We start from the raw sequence: 16,801 nt of genomic DNA, 5'->3' as shown, positions 1-16,801 counted from the left end.
TTTGATAATGAGATTCGGACTCTATTGATTCTCAGTCAGTTGCCTGAAAGTTGGAATGGTGTTGTTACTGCCATCAGTAGCTCCGTAGGAAAATCAAATCTTGTATATGATGAGGTCGTTAGCATGATTTTGATGGAGGAAATCAGAATGCAGTCGAACCATGGCTCCTCTTTGAGTTTAGCCTTGAACATGGAGAGTCGAGGTAGAGGAAACAGGCATGGACGATCAAACAACTGCGGCAGATCTAGGCCTAGGTGATCTAAATCCAGAAATCCCAGAGGTACTTAGGACACAGGTTCCCAAAGCACAAAAATTATTGAGTGTTGGAACTGTAGAAAAACTGGTCATTACAAGAACCAGTGTAGAAGTCAAAAGAAAGAATATGAGACGAGGGCAAAGACAGAAGCAAATATTGTAAAAACCCCAAAAAGAGATATAAAATATTAGTGGATTGATTTCAAAAAAATAAAAAAAATAAAAAAAAAAATAAAAAAAAAATAATAATAATAATAAATAATTAAAAATAATAATAATTATTAATTAATTAATTATTAAACGAATTTAAAAAAAAAAGAAAAAAAAATAATTAATTAATTAATCGAATTTAAAAGAAAAAGAAAAAGAAAAAAAAAAGAAAAAAAAATTAATTAAAATTTATTTTTATTTTTATTTTTTTTTAATAAAATATATTATTATTAATATTAATTAAATATATTTATTATTATTATTATTATTATTATTATTATTATTATTAACATTATTACATCCTGAAGCTTCCAGCTTCAGGATTTCTTTTTCTTCTTCTTCTTCTTTTCTTCTTCTTCTTTACTTTTCCTTTCTTTATTTTTATCCTTCTGCAACTCTCAGAACACTCTCTCTCTCCTCACGTTCTCTCTCCCTCTCTCCTCGATTTCGCGACGGATTTTCGCCCGATCGAAAATCCGAAGATACCACTGGACTCCATTCGCTGCTGCCGTCATTTCTACTGGAGCGGATCGATGGTAGGAGCGGCGTAGGCATATTCCCTGGGGTAAGCCATTTCCCCCTTTTTCTTTAATTTCTTGCAAAATATAAGCCCAATTGACGAACGGACACCACCACGAGAATCTAGGGATGATTCTCTACAAGTCTAGTGGGATGGAATTCTCATGGGGGTGTCGGGCCAAAACTCCAAATTTGGGGTGCGGCGATTATTAAGGGGCTTATTTTTAATTAATTAGCATTAATTTAGAAATGCTAAAATATTAAGCATCTGCGACTGAAATAGGATTTCTGAAATTTAGGGCTCGGGTGAGCGCCACGGGTGTAATTTTGGGACCCGCAGGAAAAATTTGAAAAATTAAGTAGGGATATTAAATAATAGTTTAAATATTAATTTGAGGTATATGGAGCCTAAGGAAGGCTAGATGAGTATTATTTTGGAGAAATAGATTAATTAATCTGGGGAAAAATGTAAATTGCAGGAATTAAATTTCGGGCGCCAAGGGCGTGAAATTTTGGGTCCTAAGGAAGTTCTTAATAGTCAGGTAAGGGAATAAACTAAAGCAGTAATTTTTCATACAAATTATTATTGATTATGAGTAAATTTATTTTCAGAAAAGCATAGGTTATATTGTGTATTACGCATGAAATGTACGATTGGGAAAATACTGCTATGATGATTAAAATGTATATGTATGTATGAGATATAAATAATTCACGTTTTTAGAATATGAAGTATGACTTTTAACAGCATATGTGTGGCATGAATATTATTTTATGTGAAATGTATTATGATGTGAAAGATTTTACGAACCAAGCATGATTTCAGGCATTTATGAAAATATGAGTGATGTTGTGATGGTTTTGACGATTGTGTGATAAATGAGGTATTTTCAGTATATATATACCTGAAACAATTTTGGCGCGAGGCCATATATTTATGTTATCGGCACGAGGCCGTATTTATGTTTTTGGCGCGAGGCCATATATTTATGTTATCGGCACGAGGCCGTATTTATGTTATTGGCACGAGGCCGTATTTATGTTATTGGCGCGAGGCCACGTATTTATATTTTCGGCACGAGGCCGTATCTATGTTTTCGGCACGAGGCCGTAATGATGTTACGTATGATCATGTATTATATGTTTTCACAACCAGGATGTTGGTTTAGTTCAGACCAGGAGCTCGGTACCGTAGCTATGGGTTCATTTTGGCACGAGGCCTTATTAGTGCTACCGTCCCACGAGGGGATGGGAGATGGATAGTCGATGTGGCTTTCAGTAGAGTGTGGACGTCCACCTGGCAGTCCGGACCAGGGTGTGGCGGGCTCATCGTACTTACAGACATATTTGATTCGACAGTGGTCGGCCAGCCATTGTCGGGTCCCGCCTTCGGGCTGCACAACCCGTCATGGGGGGTAATACATGACACCAGCTAGCTAGTCATCCTGGGTTTATTTTTAGTACTACAGTTATAACAAATGATTTTATGGATGATATGAATTATTAACAGATGTGAAAATATATGTTTACCCAGTACGATATGATGATGTTTATGGAATTATGAAATGTACTATATACGTATAAATGCATTAAATATTCATGTTGCCACACAGCTGTATTTAGTTTATTTTCCCTTACTGAGAAGTGTCTCACCCCCAATATTATTACATTTTTCAGGAGTCCCTGAGAGACCGGCGGGTCAAGGCCGCCGTTGAGATTAGTGAGATTACCCCGTGAGGAGGGTAAGATTTTGTACTAGGGTTAGAATTATTTTGTGTTTGACCCTAGAGATATTTTGATGTATGTGAGGATGTATAGAATGCTCTGGTATTATATTTTATGACGGGATGTTTGAGATTTTATGTGTACTGCTGCTAGGTTTTCCGCTGTGTATGACAGGTGTCCCCGTTACCCACGGGTTCGGGTTGACCATTTTATTTAGTATGTGATATTTTATGTTAAGAAATTCAGGGATGTTACAAATATTGCTTTCGAAAATGATGATTTGTTGATCTACTCTTTGGAGAGCAAAAAGGAGTCTTGGGTGTTAGACTCTTGAGCTTCATTCCATGCCTTTTGTAGTAGAGATTTCCTGGAGGAGTATACATCAGGTAATTTTGGTAAAGTATATATGGGAAATGATCAACCTTGCGACATTGCCGGTAAGGGGAAAGTGAAGATAAAAATGAATGGGTCAGTATGGAAACTGAGAGATATTAGGTATATTCCAGACCTGAGGAAGAATTTGATCTCATTCGGTCAATTGGAAGATGAAGGTTATAACACATCTTTCATTGGCAATGAATGGAAGATTTCGAAGGGTGCATTGACAATTGCTCGAGGTAAGAAAAGTGGTACTCTTTATGTAACTCCTAATGCATGTATGTCTATTACAGTTGCTACAGGAAATGATGATAGCAACTTATGGCATCAACTACTCGGACACTTGAGTGAGAAGGGACTCAGGGTGACGCACTCAAAGGGTAAGTTGAGTGATTTACAGTCAGTGAAGATTGACACATACGAGGATTGCATATTTTGGAAACAGAAAAGAGTCAGTTTCCAGACAAACATCAGTACCCCGAAGAAGGAGAGACTTGAGCTAGTCCATTCAGATGTATGGAGACTAACAACCATTTAGTCTACAGGAGGAAAGCATTACTTCGTCACATTTATCGATGATCATTCATGGAAGGTATGTGTTTACTTCCTGAAGTATAAATATGATGTTTTTGATGCTTTTAAAATTTGGAAAGCGATGGTAGAAAACGAAACTGGTTTGAAAATCAAAAGGCTGAGAATAGATAACGGTGGAAAGTATGTTGACACTGAGTTCAAGAAATTATTCTATGAGCATGGTATCATAATGGAAAGGACTGTGCTACGTATGCCTCGACACAACGGCGTAGCCAAGCGGATGAATGGAACGTTGACAGAAAAAGCCAAAAGCATGCGTATGCAGTTAGGCTTGCCAAAGATATTTTGGGCAGATGCAGTCAACACAGTAGCTTATTTGATTAATAGAAGTCCTTCAGTACCATTGGACTATAGTCTACCAGAAGAAGTTTGGAGTAACAAAGAGGTAAGACTTTCATATTTGAAAGTTTTTGGTTATGTTGCATATGTACATATCAATGATCATGTCAGGGATAAGCTGGATCTGAAATCCCGGAAATGCACTTTCATCGGTTATGGTGGAGATTAATTTGGATACTGCATTTGGGATGATGAAAACAAAAAGGTGATCAGAAGCAGAGATGTGATTTTTGATGAAAAGGTGATGTACAAAGATAGGCACATGGAAGAATCCACCGAACTAGTTCAGAGAGAATCAACCTATGTAAATATGGATGATGTCCTAGAATGTGTCGGGACACAACAGAAGAATGCCGAAAATCCTCAAGCGGAGGAACTAGTGGAGCAGATCGTCGCACCACCACCTCCTACTCCAGCTCTGGAGCTTAGGAGATCTACTCAGCCCCATGTACCAAATAGAAGGTATATAGATTATTTACTTCTTACAGATGGAGGAGAGCCCAAATGCTAAGATGAAGCATGTCAGGCAGGAGATGCGAGCAACTAGGAGCTTGCGATGAAGGACGAGATGAAGTCCCTTACCTTTAACAGAACATGGGAACTGGATGAGTTGCCCAAAGGCAAGAAGGCCCTTCACAACAAGTGGGTGTATAGAATCAAAGAGGAGCATGGTGGCTCTAGGAGATACAAGGCTCGGTTGGTAGTTAAAGGCTTTGAGCAGAATGAAGGAATTGACTACATTGACATTTTTGCACCAGTTGTGAAGTTGACAACCATTAGATTTGTTCTGAGTATTGTTGCCTCAGAGGGTTTACATTTTGAGCAGTAAGATGTGAAGACGGAATTTCTTCATGGTGATCTTGATAAGGAAATCTCATGCATCAACTAGAAGGATTCTCAGAGAAAGGTAAAGAGAATCTGGTGTGCAGGTTGAAGAAGAGCTTGTACGGTCTTAAACAAGCTCCTAGACAATGGTAACGAAATTTTGACGGCTTTATGGATAGGAATGATTTTCTAAAGTGTAACGCTGACCATTGTTGCTACTTCAAGAGGTATTAGTATAGCTATATCATTCTGTAGTTATATGTAGATGACATGTTGATCGCAGGACCAGATATAGAAGAGATCAGGAAATTGAACCAGCAATTGTTAATGAAATTTGACATGAATGACTTAGGCTCAGCGAAGCAGATACTTGGGATGCGGATCTTTAGAGATAAGCAATAGGGAACATTGCAGTTATCTCAGTCAGAGTACATTAGCCGTGTTCTACAGAGGTTTAACATGAGCAATGCCAAAGCAGTAAATACACCTTTGGCAGGACACTTTCGCCTCTCTAAGGATCAGGTTCCCCAGACAGATGAAGAGAATGACTTCATGGCTAAGGTACCTTATGCCTCAGCCATTGAAAGTCTCATGTATGCCATGGTTTGTACCAGACCGAACATTGGCCAAGCAGTGGGAGCAGTCAGTAGATTCATGTCTAATCCAGGGAAGACTCACTGGAAAGTAGTGAAGTGGATCTTCAGGTACCTCAGAGGCACTATTGATAAGTGCTTATGTTTCGGCAAAGGAGACTTGAAAGTCAAAGGGTATGTAGATGCCGATTTTGCTGGAGAAATTGATCACCGTTGGAGCACTACTGGATACATGTTCACTGTTGGCACAGCAGTTATTAGTTGGATATCGCAGATACAAAAGATTGTTGCCCTATCCACTACAGAAGCTGAGTACGTAGCAGTGACAGAAGCCAGCAAAGAGAAGATTTGGCTTCAGAGTTTGTTGACAGATCTTGCGTTAAAGCAGGAGAGGAATGTTTTATACGTCGACAGTCAGAGTGTGAAACATCTGGAAAAAAACTCTGCATTTCATTTTAGAACCAAACATATCAGATTGCGTTATCACTTCATCAGATCTCTATTAGAGGATGGAGTACTGGCACTTGAAAAGATTCAAGGTAGTAGAAATCCAACTGACATGTTGACGAAGGTGGTGACTATAGAGAAGCTGAAGTTGTGCTCAACTTCAGTTGGTCTTCATGCTTGAAGACAAACTTGAGCACATCATTTGCTTATACACTGGTTGAGATGCTGTCTCCATCTCCAAGTGAGAGATTGTTGAAATTAGAGGTGTGGAGTCGCCGACAGCTGCACCAGCCCAGCCGGTACCTTTGACATTGATGACCGGTCACCACCAAGTTCTGCGGACAATGCTGAAATCTGCAGCCTCCTTCTATGATTTTTTCCCTTCCCTATGTGTATATATATATATGAGGGTGGTGCTGTGTATAGATATAGTAGCATTGAGTTGTGAGTTGTGTAAACTGCGAGAAAAGAGTTGTGTTGTGTATAGAGAGCAGAGAGTAGAGAGTTGTGGTGAGAGAGAGAGAGAGAGAGAGAGAGAGAGAGAGAGAGAGAGAGAGAGAGAGATACAGAGAGAGAGAGAGACAGAGAGAGTTGAGCAGTATGACTCCTCTTGTCTTTTTTCTCCCAGTATAGTGTAGTGGTGTGTGCTCCGTGGATGTGGGTTGATTCGACCGAACCACGTAAATCCAGTGTTCCAGTGTGGATGTGTTTGATTTCTCTTCGTGTGTGATTGTTGCTCATAGATCTACCCTTCCCAACATTTAGGATTCATACATAAATGAAACGTACGATTGTCTTCTAGTTAATTTCAGAAATATTTTGACGTCAAAATCTATGGGGTTTATGCTCAAAACAAACAATTGCAATTAAAATAAACTATGCAGATGTTGCATTTGGGAACATAAATTTCAAATTTTGGATTTAGATTTGGATGGTTCAGAAAAATTTCAATACAATCTAATATTAATTCTTACCAAAATCCAAAACAAGTACAAATCCAAGACTTCTGCAAATATAGGGTCCATATTTTTAAAAAATACTTTTGCGACCAGCTGGGCTAGCTCAAGTGGTAAGGGTGAACTTGTGATTTTGGAGACTCCAAGATCACAAGTTTGATTTTCCCTTGAGGCATTATGCCGGTGAATTATCAGGTGTGTGTTAATGGGTGGATGACTTTCACTCCCCTGGATTTGGTGTCGCACCATTGTGTCCAATATAACGCGATGGTGGTTAGAGTCCCCTGATTATAAAAAATAAAAACACTTTCTCTACATCTGGATGCATGGATTTCGAACCTTAGTTTTGAAATTTGGTGAATTTGAACAAATTTCAATACAATTTAATATTACATCTTATTCAGATCTAATACAACTCCAAATTCATGAGCTTTTCAAACATAGAGTTATATGTTGTATTTGGGAGTATAGATTTCAAATTTTGGATCTGTATTTGTTCGGATTTAGATAAAACTCAATATAATTTTGTATTATATTTTTTTTCAAATTGAAGGCTCTCTCCCAAACACAAGAGATATATTTTTTTTCTTAATTTTTTGATAATTTGAATTGAAATGTTGCAATGATATGGTCCACTCATCTTTGATAAGTTAAAGCATAGGGATTCAAAAGCCCCTTCCAAATTTTTACTTTTATAATATCCAAAACCAGATGCATGCAATTTCAACAAAATCAGGGTTCTAGCTCCACACCTCCACGAAGTGAAGCTATGACACCACGTATAAAAGGTGGTGAATAATTGATAGAAATTAGAATATACTATCAATATAATAAATTAATTTGCACTTCAAAGGCGGCTCATTTAATAAAATTCAAACTTCGCTAGGATTTGAGTCTTTAGGCCATAATCTACCAATTGACAATAAACCTTAATATTTAAAAAGAGAAGGATAGATGGACTAGTTTTGTTCTCTTATAAATTAATTGGCATCCAAAGGCCTCAATCACTAAAAATATATTATGAGTTATCAACAAGTTATTCTCGAATGCGAATCTCTCAAAGCCTTACATCTTATTAACAACTGTGTTCTGAAATGGATTGTTTAATGAAGATGCATAGTGGAATAAACAACAACAAATGAATGTAAATAACACACAATCAAAACAAGATCAACACAAAGATTTACGTGATTCGACAAAATCTACATCCACGGAAGCAATGGCACACAAATTTCACTAAGGAAATCAAAATGTACACAATACACTTCAATAATGATCACTCTCTTTCTCAAAATATGTCCAGATGACATATATATAGTTTCCTTGGAGGTTTGCCCCTGTTTGACCAACCACCTTACGTTCAAAAATTCAAAAATTCAGAAAAGTGCCGCAGCCGAGGCGCCCCTCGTCGACAAACATAGAAGTTTCGTCAACGAGACCAAGAAGAACCTTTGTCGACGAATACAGGGCTCTCACTGACAATGCCAAAAGTCTGAAATTTCCTGCTCTCGGTAATTATTCGTTAACAAGCTTTAGAGCATTCGTTGACGAACCTCTACTATTCCCTCGTCGACGAGCATAGACCCTTCGTCGACGAATCCTGCTGTGCTACCCCCTTCGTGCTTTTTCTCCTTCCTTATTTTCTTATCAAAACAAAAGTATAAGAGCCACAAATTACAATCTCCACCTTGGCGATTATACGCCCCTTAGAAGAATCTCAAAAACATGAACTGCTTCACTTTGAACTTAAAAAGTCTTGGCTGGGTATGTCTCCCTTCTATCACTTGGAGACATGAAGTAAGTCCAAGCAATGCTTGAACTTTTTTGAAGTAACTGATTTGGTCATAATATCTACTGCATTATCAGATGTGTGAATTTTCTCCAATACAAGTTCACCTGAAGCAATCAATTCCCGAACCCTGTGAAACCTCACATCAATGTGTTGGTCCTAGCATGGTATATCTGATTCTTCGTTAAGTAAATGGCACTCTGACTATCACAATGTAGCACCACACCATCTTGCTATAACCTCAGCTCTCTGACTAAACCAGTAAGCCATAAGGCCTCATTTGCAGCTTTGGCATCTGCCACATATTCCACCTCAGTTGTGGACAATGCGACCAGAGACTGTACCATGGATCTCCACCGGTCCTCCTATAAGAGTAAATACATATCTCATTGTAGACCTTTTGTTATCAATATCTCCAACATAATCTACATCAACAAACCCCATAATTGAAGGACAACCCTGTTGCTTGTTGAACATGATGTCATATCCCAATGTACCCCGCAAGTATCTGAGTATCCATTTTACAACTTCCCAATGCTGCATTCCTGGATTAGAGAGGAACTTGCTCACCACGCTCACTGCATGAGCTAAATCTGGTCTCATACATACCATGACATAAATTAAACTCCCCACAACACTAGCATAGGGGACCTTTGACATGTCCCAGATTTTCTCATCTGAACTTGGGTAATCTGCAGTAAACAACTTGAAATGATTCGCTAGAGGTGTACACACCGGTATTGCATCTATCATGCTAAACCTCTCCAACACCTTCTGTGCATAAGCACCCTGAGATAACCATAATCTCCCTACAGTCTTGTCATGGTGAATCTCCATCCCAAATATTTTCTTGGCTGAACCAAGATCCTTTATGTCAAATTCCTTATGTAATAGGTCCTTTAACTGATTCACCTTAGTTCAATCTCTTGCATCTATCAACATATCATCAATATACAATAACAAGAAAATAAGTGATCCATTATCAAGTTTATTCACATATACGCAGCAGTCATACTCACACCGTTTATAGCCAATCATCAAACTATTTATACCAATGCCTTGGAGACTGTTTCAGCCCTTAAAGATATTTCTTCAACTTGAAAACAAAATTTTATTTTCCTGGTTCAATGAAACCTTCGAATGTACCATATAGATTTGTTTCTCCAAGTCACCGTGAAGAAACACTGTCTTCACATCCATTTGTTCCAAATGAAGATCGTAATAAGCTACCAATCCCAACACAATTCTAATATAAGTATGTCGGACCACTGGAGAAAAGATCTCATCATAATCTATCCCCTTCTTTTGTCAGTATCCTTTTGCCACCAACCGTACCTTGAACTTCTCACCTTCCTTTCTTGACTAATTGCTCCTTTTCTATACACCCCATTTGCACCCAATCGGTCTTTTCCCACCTGGATGCTCCACCAACTCCTATGTTTGATTTTTATGTAGTGACTCCATTTCCTCAAATAATTAATTCCATACATCTATCTTTCTCTGGCCATGCACTACTCTTGAATGTTAGGTTGGATCGTTGCAAACTGGCAAAGAAAAGCATAAGACCCACTAAGTCTTCAAAACCATTACCTTGATGGAGCCTAATTATTACGTCGGATCTCTGTATAGGAATATTTCAACTTGATGGTTTCCGAGCTAAAGCTCCCTGCAACCACCGAGGACCATGCACATTTCGTTGCCCTGAGCTTCCACTCCACTGCACCAACCTATTCATCATGCCCAAGCTTTTGGCTTGTTCTGATCATCAAACTCTTGAGTATGTTCCCCATGCCATCTATCCAAGAATAATCTCTATGATCCTCAGTGTTGTCACTAGGTCCAAACGTATACCCTTTACACCCTATGGATATCCCAGAAGATGCACGACGCCAGATTCGGGTCAATCTTCGACCTCTCCTCACTAGCCGGGCCATAGGTGGACAACCCCCTACCTCAATTCAGAGTAGTCTGCATTTTTCGTCCAATTTTCTACCTCCCACTTAACCGCTAGCTATTTGCCTGTGGTGATCGGTGAAACTAGAAACACCATAAGCCATACTAACTGCTTGGCCGAAGTTCTCTGATAGTGTCTCCTGCACATCAATCTGAGACACGTTTATTGACCCCTATCATTGTAGTTAGAGTTTCCCACGGGGGGGGGGGGGCCCCCCGGGGGGGCCGGGGGCCCGGGGTGGGGGGGGGGTTTCCTCTCCCGCCCCGTGTCTCGCCGATCGATAACTCTAGTTTTCTGGAGTTAGATCCCTTTTGTTAAGGGTGTCCGGCGAAAATTTTATGATATAACTGTTCTTTGATGCCCTGCCTTTAGCAACAAAAATCCATAAAACGAGAAAATTCAGCGTACGGCGGTCCCATACTGGCCTTAAATATTGATTTCCTTTCTACTCCGATCTAAGCCCTTTTCCCACTTTCAGCTACAAATCTTAACACTTGGCCAAAAGTACTTAGATTTGCGACAAATGAAGAAAACCAAAACCTTTCGTGAGTAATCATCAATGAAATTCCACATAGTCACATGTCCAACCTTTATTGAAACTATAACTGGGTCCAAAACAATTTGAATGTACTAGTTAAGAATTCCTTCATCTGTGAATCGTTGAACTGAATTTTTTCAACCTGTTTTGTTTTCCAAGAACACAAAATCTTGCAGAAATTCCAATTGACATGATTTAAAAAGTTCAACAATTCTCTTTGTGTATTTTCTTTCATGTGCCATGTTCTCCCATATGCCCAAGACGCATAGGCAATAGACGGTTCTCATCTGATTTAGCATCCACGGTTGCAAACTCCACTACAACGTAGTTCCCTGCAAAGTGGAAATATTTTCATCCAGTTCTACCCTTTTATTATAGTCAGATTACCTTTCCATACCGTCAAGACTCCACCTTTAGACTTGTAATTGAAGCCATTACAATACAAAGTGCCAAAGGATATTAAACTCTTTTTCAACTTAGGTATATGTCTTACATTACACAATGTTCTTATAGCACCATCAAACATTTTTATCTTTACATTTCCTATGCCAGCGATCTTACAAGAAGCATTATTACCTGTAAGAGCTGATCCATAATTTACTAACCTGTAAGTGCTGAACCACTCCTTGTTTGGAATCATATGACAAGAACATACAGAGTCAAGTATCTAGGAGTCCATTAAATTATCCGACTCCGCTGAAACTAATAGAACATCACTATCCGCTGAATCCTCTTCTTGAACAACATTCATAGATTTAGAAATCCCCTCATGCTTATTAGCATTACCTTTCTTCCAATCCAAACACTCCGGTTTTACAGGCCCCTTTTTACCGCATTAATAATACCAGATTTCCTTCTTCTTCTTAGATTGATTTTGGTATTTCCGATTAGACCCATTTTTAAACTTTCCTTTGCTTCGCTCATTACAACCCTTTATCACCGCTCTCCTTCATCACTTGTAATATTTTCGTTGATGAAATTTAACAAAGCATTTGTTACCTCTTCCAACTCAAGTGTTTCTTTTCCCTACGTTAGAGTGGTCACAAGATTTTCGTAGGTATGAGTTGAGGGCAAAGAATTTAACAGCATCAAAGCCTTATTATCCTCATCAAACTTCACATCAACTCTCATAAGATCACTTATGATTTTATTAAACACATTGATGTGTTGATCTAGACTAGATCTTTCTACCATCTTAAGCCAATATAAACGCTACTTAAGAAAAAGTTTGTTATTGAGAGATTTATACTTGTACCAACTTTCTAACTTTCGCCAGATAGCCGCTGGAGAATCCTTCTCCATCACCAGATAGAGAACTTCGTTGGCCAAACACAAGCGTTTGTCGATGCTGCCTTTACTTTCAAATCTAGCCATGTTACCTCATCCATTCCTTCCGGTTGAGTATCAAGTAGAGCCTTAGCCATTCCTTGTTGCACAAGAATGTCTTTCACTCTCCTTTGCCATAAACCAAAATTTCCGATTCCATCAAATTTGACAATGTCAAATCTTGCAGAAGACGATCCCGCTGCCATAACAATAATCGCTCTAATACTAATTTGTTGTGAAATGGATCGTATAATGAGGATGCACAGCGGAATAAACAACAACAAATGAATGTAAATAACACATACAACTAGAACAAGATCAACACAAAGATTTACGTGGTTTGGCAAAGCATACATCCATAGAAGCAGTGATACACAAATTTCACTAAGGAAATCAAAATGTGTACAATAAACTTCAATAATGATCACTCTCTTTCTCAAAATATACCCAGATGACATATATAGAGTTTCCTCGAAGGTTTCCCCTCGTTTGTCCAACCACCCAACGTTCAAAAATTCAAAATTTCAGAAAAGTGTCGCAGCCTAGGCGCCCCACATCGACGAACACAGAGGCTTCGTCGATGAGACCAAGAACTTTCGACGATGAATACAGGGCTCTAGTCGACGATGTCAGAAGTCTGAAATTTCCCGTTCTCGGTAATTATTCGTCAATGAGTTTTAGAACCTTCGTCGACGAACCTCTGCTATTCCCTTGTCGACGAGTATAAACCCTTCGTCGACGAGTCCTGCTGTGCTGCCCCTTCATATTTTTTTTCTTCTTTTCTTATCAAAACAGAAGTATAAGAGCCACAAATAACAAACTGTCTATCTACTTTGGAGTCTTGTTAAAGATATTTGCCTCATAATAAAAGCAAGGACTAATCCTTGCGCATACTCTTTGTGAGAGTAATGTATAAACTTGCTATTAAAGTTTAGTTAAAATATGGAACTTCAGTCATGGTCATGTTGACACATATAATGTTATTGAAGTCTACTCTTGATAGATCATTTTAGAATTATTTTTGTTATATAGTCTTGTCCTTTTGTCCTTTTTTTTTTTATTATATAAAAAAAATTAATTACCGTAAAAGGTATATACTTGCAAAAACCATGGATATACAATCAAACATGGATATCCTTCTATATTATTATGGTTTCCTATCCTTTAGCTCGAGGGCCTATCAATGGGGTTAGCTTCTTTAAATGGATCTAATCTTTTGTAGAGTTAGTATGACTAAACTAGAGTCCTCATCAGACACTCTAGTTTTAGTTTCTATACTCTTTTTCTTTTTGAATGTCAAATGATCAATATCCATCAATATTGCGAGTAATTATAAATATGGTTATTGAAAAAATCTTCAATGAAACTTGAAAAAACTCCAATGTTCCAAATTTGCACTTCCATAGTTTCTTGTACGGTTCGGTTTATGAGACTCATATTTCAATGTTTGCTTAAGGTTCGATTCACAAGGCACGTGTTTCGATGTTCCTTTCAAGTTTTGGGTGCGAATCAATTTACGAGACTCATGTTTCAAGTTTTGTATTCGAGTTTCGATGTTTTGGTTAGAGCTTTGAGTTCAGGTACAATTCGGTTTACAAGTTAGTCAAAAAATAGCATGATTACACTCATGATGAAGAATAAATTTCTAGAAATATTCTTACCATATGCATGCATGTCAAGTCATGTTACATTAGCTATTTAAACCATCATCATTGCAATATTTTTTATATTGAAAAAAAAAAAAAATTTCCCCTATCATAATCCATCATAATTTTTTTTTTTTTTTTACAACTTTGAAAACAAGTATAATCAATATAAATAAAAAAAGTGTAACATTTTTTACCAATTAAAAACCACTCATCTTAAAAATTAAAAGCTTATTATTATTATTATTATTATTATTATTATTATTATTATTATTATTATTATTATTATTAGGGGTGAGGTGGTTTTCCTTGTGACACATAATAAATATGTATATGCCTCTCTCTATCCATCCACATGCAAATTGTTGTTTGGACTGCTAGGCCGCTGTTTCTATTTTTTTTAATTTTTTTTAACTTTTTTTTTCAGTTGATAAAACCCTTCAAAATTTATCCTCCTTCCTTAGAATCATTACAAGCATGCCACACGTGCAGGCGTGACGCTATAAATTAATGCATAGTACATAGTATTGCTCTTGCATGCATCCAAAGTCAAAAGAGGAAATGATGAAATGCACATGGCTGGATCATACATTTATATATGTTTTTCCATTAATCAAGCTAGCTCTAGTGGAGAATCTCTAATCATGGCACAATCTAGGCACGCTCCTTCAATGGAACTTCTATGTTCCATTTCCACTCAAGAACATAGGCCCCAAAGCATATAAAAATTTTTAAAGGTAAGACAAACAAACATTCCACACTATAGGTACAGCAAAAAAAAAAAAAAGGGTACTGAAATGACTACAAACAAATCTCATAAGGAAAAGAACCAGCCAGTTCTACCACAATATGGACAAGAATTTTAACATTTTTCCTTCCCACAGCTTCGGAAGAAATCAGAAGGGGAAATTAAAGTCCCAGTACAGATCATGCATGTACAGAATTATAGGGGGCCGTTGGAAATTGGTGCTCCTCTCTTAATGCTGTCCATACGAGTAGTCTCATACACAGGCAGGTCACTCGAGTAATACCCCAAGTCATAGTTCTGCAACTCAAATAGATCAGAGCTTGAATCGCTCTCTGCACCATCATCATCGTCATCATCATCATCCACCCTGTTGAAATTGTTCAATTCCTTGATCGCCTCTGACGGGTACTTGTGATCGACCCAAATTCTGTCTTTCTCTGCAAACCCAGAACAGAAATTCTTACACTTGTGATCACCTGCAGAGATCCCATTGCTGAATCTGAATTCCTCATCCAGCCAAACAGGGGAATCTCTGTTTCTCTTGTGCTCCAGAGCTTCTTCATGCGAAGCGGAGGATTTCAGGTACCCATTGTACTTCGAGAGAGACATAACTTGCTTGTGATCAGAATAGCTTCTGAGATCCTTGTAGCTCTTTGTGGGGGTGACGTTGGCATAGGGAGGAGGTGTTCTAAACCCGGAGCTTGAGGAAGAGTAAATTGATTTGGAATCTGTGGTGCTGGCGCTTCTGAAATGACTAATGCTGCTTCTCCTCCTCCTCCTTCCACCAGGGCTCTCCTCCTCAATGTCCTTCATGGACTGTGTGGCTGATTTTGATTTCTTCTTCTTCTTAGAAGCTGTTTGGCTGAACAGAGAATTCAGAAAGCTAGCTAGTTTCCCACCTGGAGAGCTTGGTTGCTTGTGCTTCTTCTCTTTAAGTACTTGCTTTTCCACTCCATGAGACTGCTGGGGAAGTGATTGGTTTCTACTCATTGGCACATCTAGGCTAATTCGTGCTCCTCTCCAAGCTGTTTGCTTCTCTTCTCTGGTGACCTTCTGGTGGGGAAACCCCCCACCCTGAAAACCGGCTGCTTCACCGCCACCAGAGAAGTATCGGGCGGCCTCGAACACGTCCAGCTCGCCGGAGTCGTTTCTCCGATGGAATGGCTTCTTGTGAAACTTCTCCGGGTCTGAAAGTCCCATGACGGACATGGCTGGAAAATTGTGATGAGTACTTATGGGAATGGGGGTTGAGAATTGAAGTGGAGGGAAGGAATAAAAGGAGGGATCGGAGTTGTGAGGTTTGTGGAGAGAATGGTTTGAAATGATTGAGAGTGGTGGGAGAGGCACTTTATAGTAATGAAATTTTTATGGGAGGGAGTTAGAATAATAATAATTGATTTTACTGTCCATAATAATGCATTTGATGAAGTGTTAAGGAGTTTTTGGAGAGACCCACCTAATGGGATGGTGTGCCTTACATGGGAGAGGAGTGGGGTAGAAGGGAAACAAGCTTTTCTTTTATCATTTCTCTTAAGGTATGAATATCAGAGATTGTGTTGTGGGGGGTGGGGGCAAAGGTCTGTGTTGCCTTGGATTCTCAGCTTCTGGTCTGATTTAGTGGGATTTTGGCTTTCAAGTGGAGTTGGACCTGTTTGCTGTGGGGTAGAAATCTATATACCAGAATACCTTTGTGGGTATATATCATTATATATAGGGCAAGGAGGAAAAAAAGAGAAAAAAAGAAAAGAAAACAAATGTCACTGACCAATTCATGACGGGGTTTCTGAATGGGCAACGACAGTTTTTTGTCGCGACAAGGTCCTTAACAATGAAAAATGGACATATGTGATGAAATTCATTGGTTACTAAATCTCGTTTTTCTTATAGTTGTAGAAATCTGTATATACCAGAGTTCTATTGTGAGTATATCATTATCTTGAAAGCAAGAGGGAAAAAAAG

General features: G+C 38.4%; 1 protein-coding gene across 1 annotated transcript; it reads right to left on the bottom strand.

Annotated features, from left to right (window-relative positions):
- Positions 1 to 14,656: 14,656 nt before the first annotated feature.
- On the bottom strand, positions 14,657 to 16,159 carry LOC131153392 (protein BIG GRAIN 1-like E). The gene has a single exon (XM_058105664.1). It carries the CDS (start codon positions 16,049 to 16,051, stop codon positions 15,038 to 15,040), a length of 1,014 nt encoding a protein of 337 aa, XP_057961647.1. The 5' UTR covers positions 16,052 to 16,159; the 3' UTR covers positions 14,657 to 15,037.
- Between the last annotated feature and the right edge of the window lie 642 nt (positions 16,160 to 16,801).

This window comes from Malania oleifera, chromosome 4, assembly GCF_029873635.1.
Source record: "Malania oleifera isolate guangnan ecotype guangnan chromosome 4, ASM2987363v1, whole genome shotgun sequence".
Taxonomy (NCBI): Eukaryota; Viridiplantae; Streptophyta; class Magnoliopsida; order Santalales; family Ximeniaceae; genus Malania; species Malania oleifera.
Note: the sequence above shows the minus strand (reverse complement) of the source record. Positions and strands in the feature narration are given on the sequence as shown.

Coding starts and splice junctions, on each gene's coding strand:
- LOC131153392 (XM_058105664.1), bottom strand. CDS start 16,051: ATGTCCGTCATGGGACTTTCAGACCCGGAGAAGTTTCACAAGAAGCCA.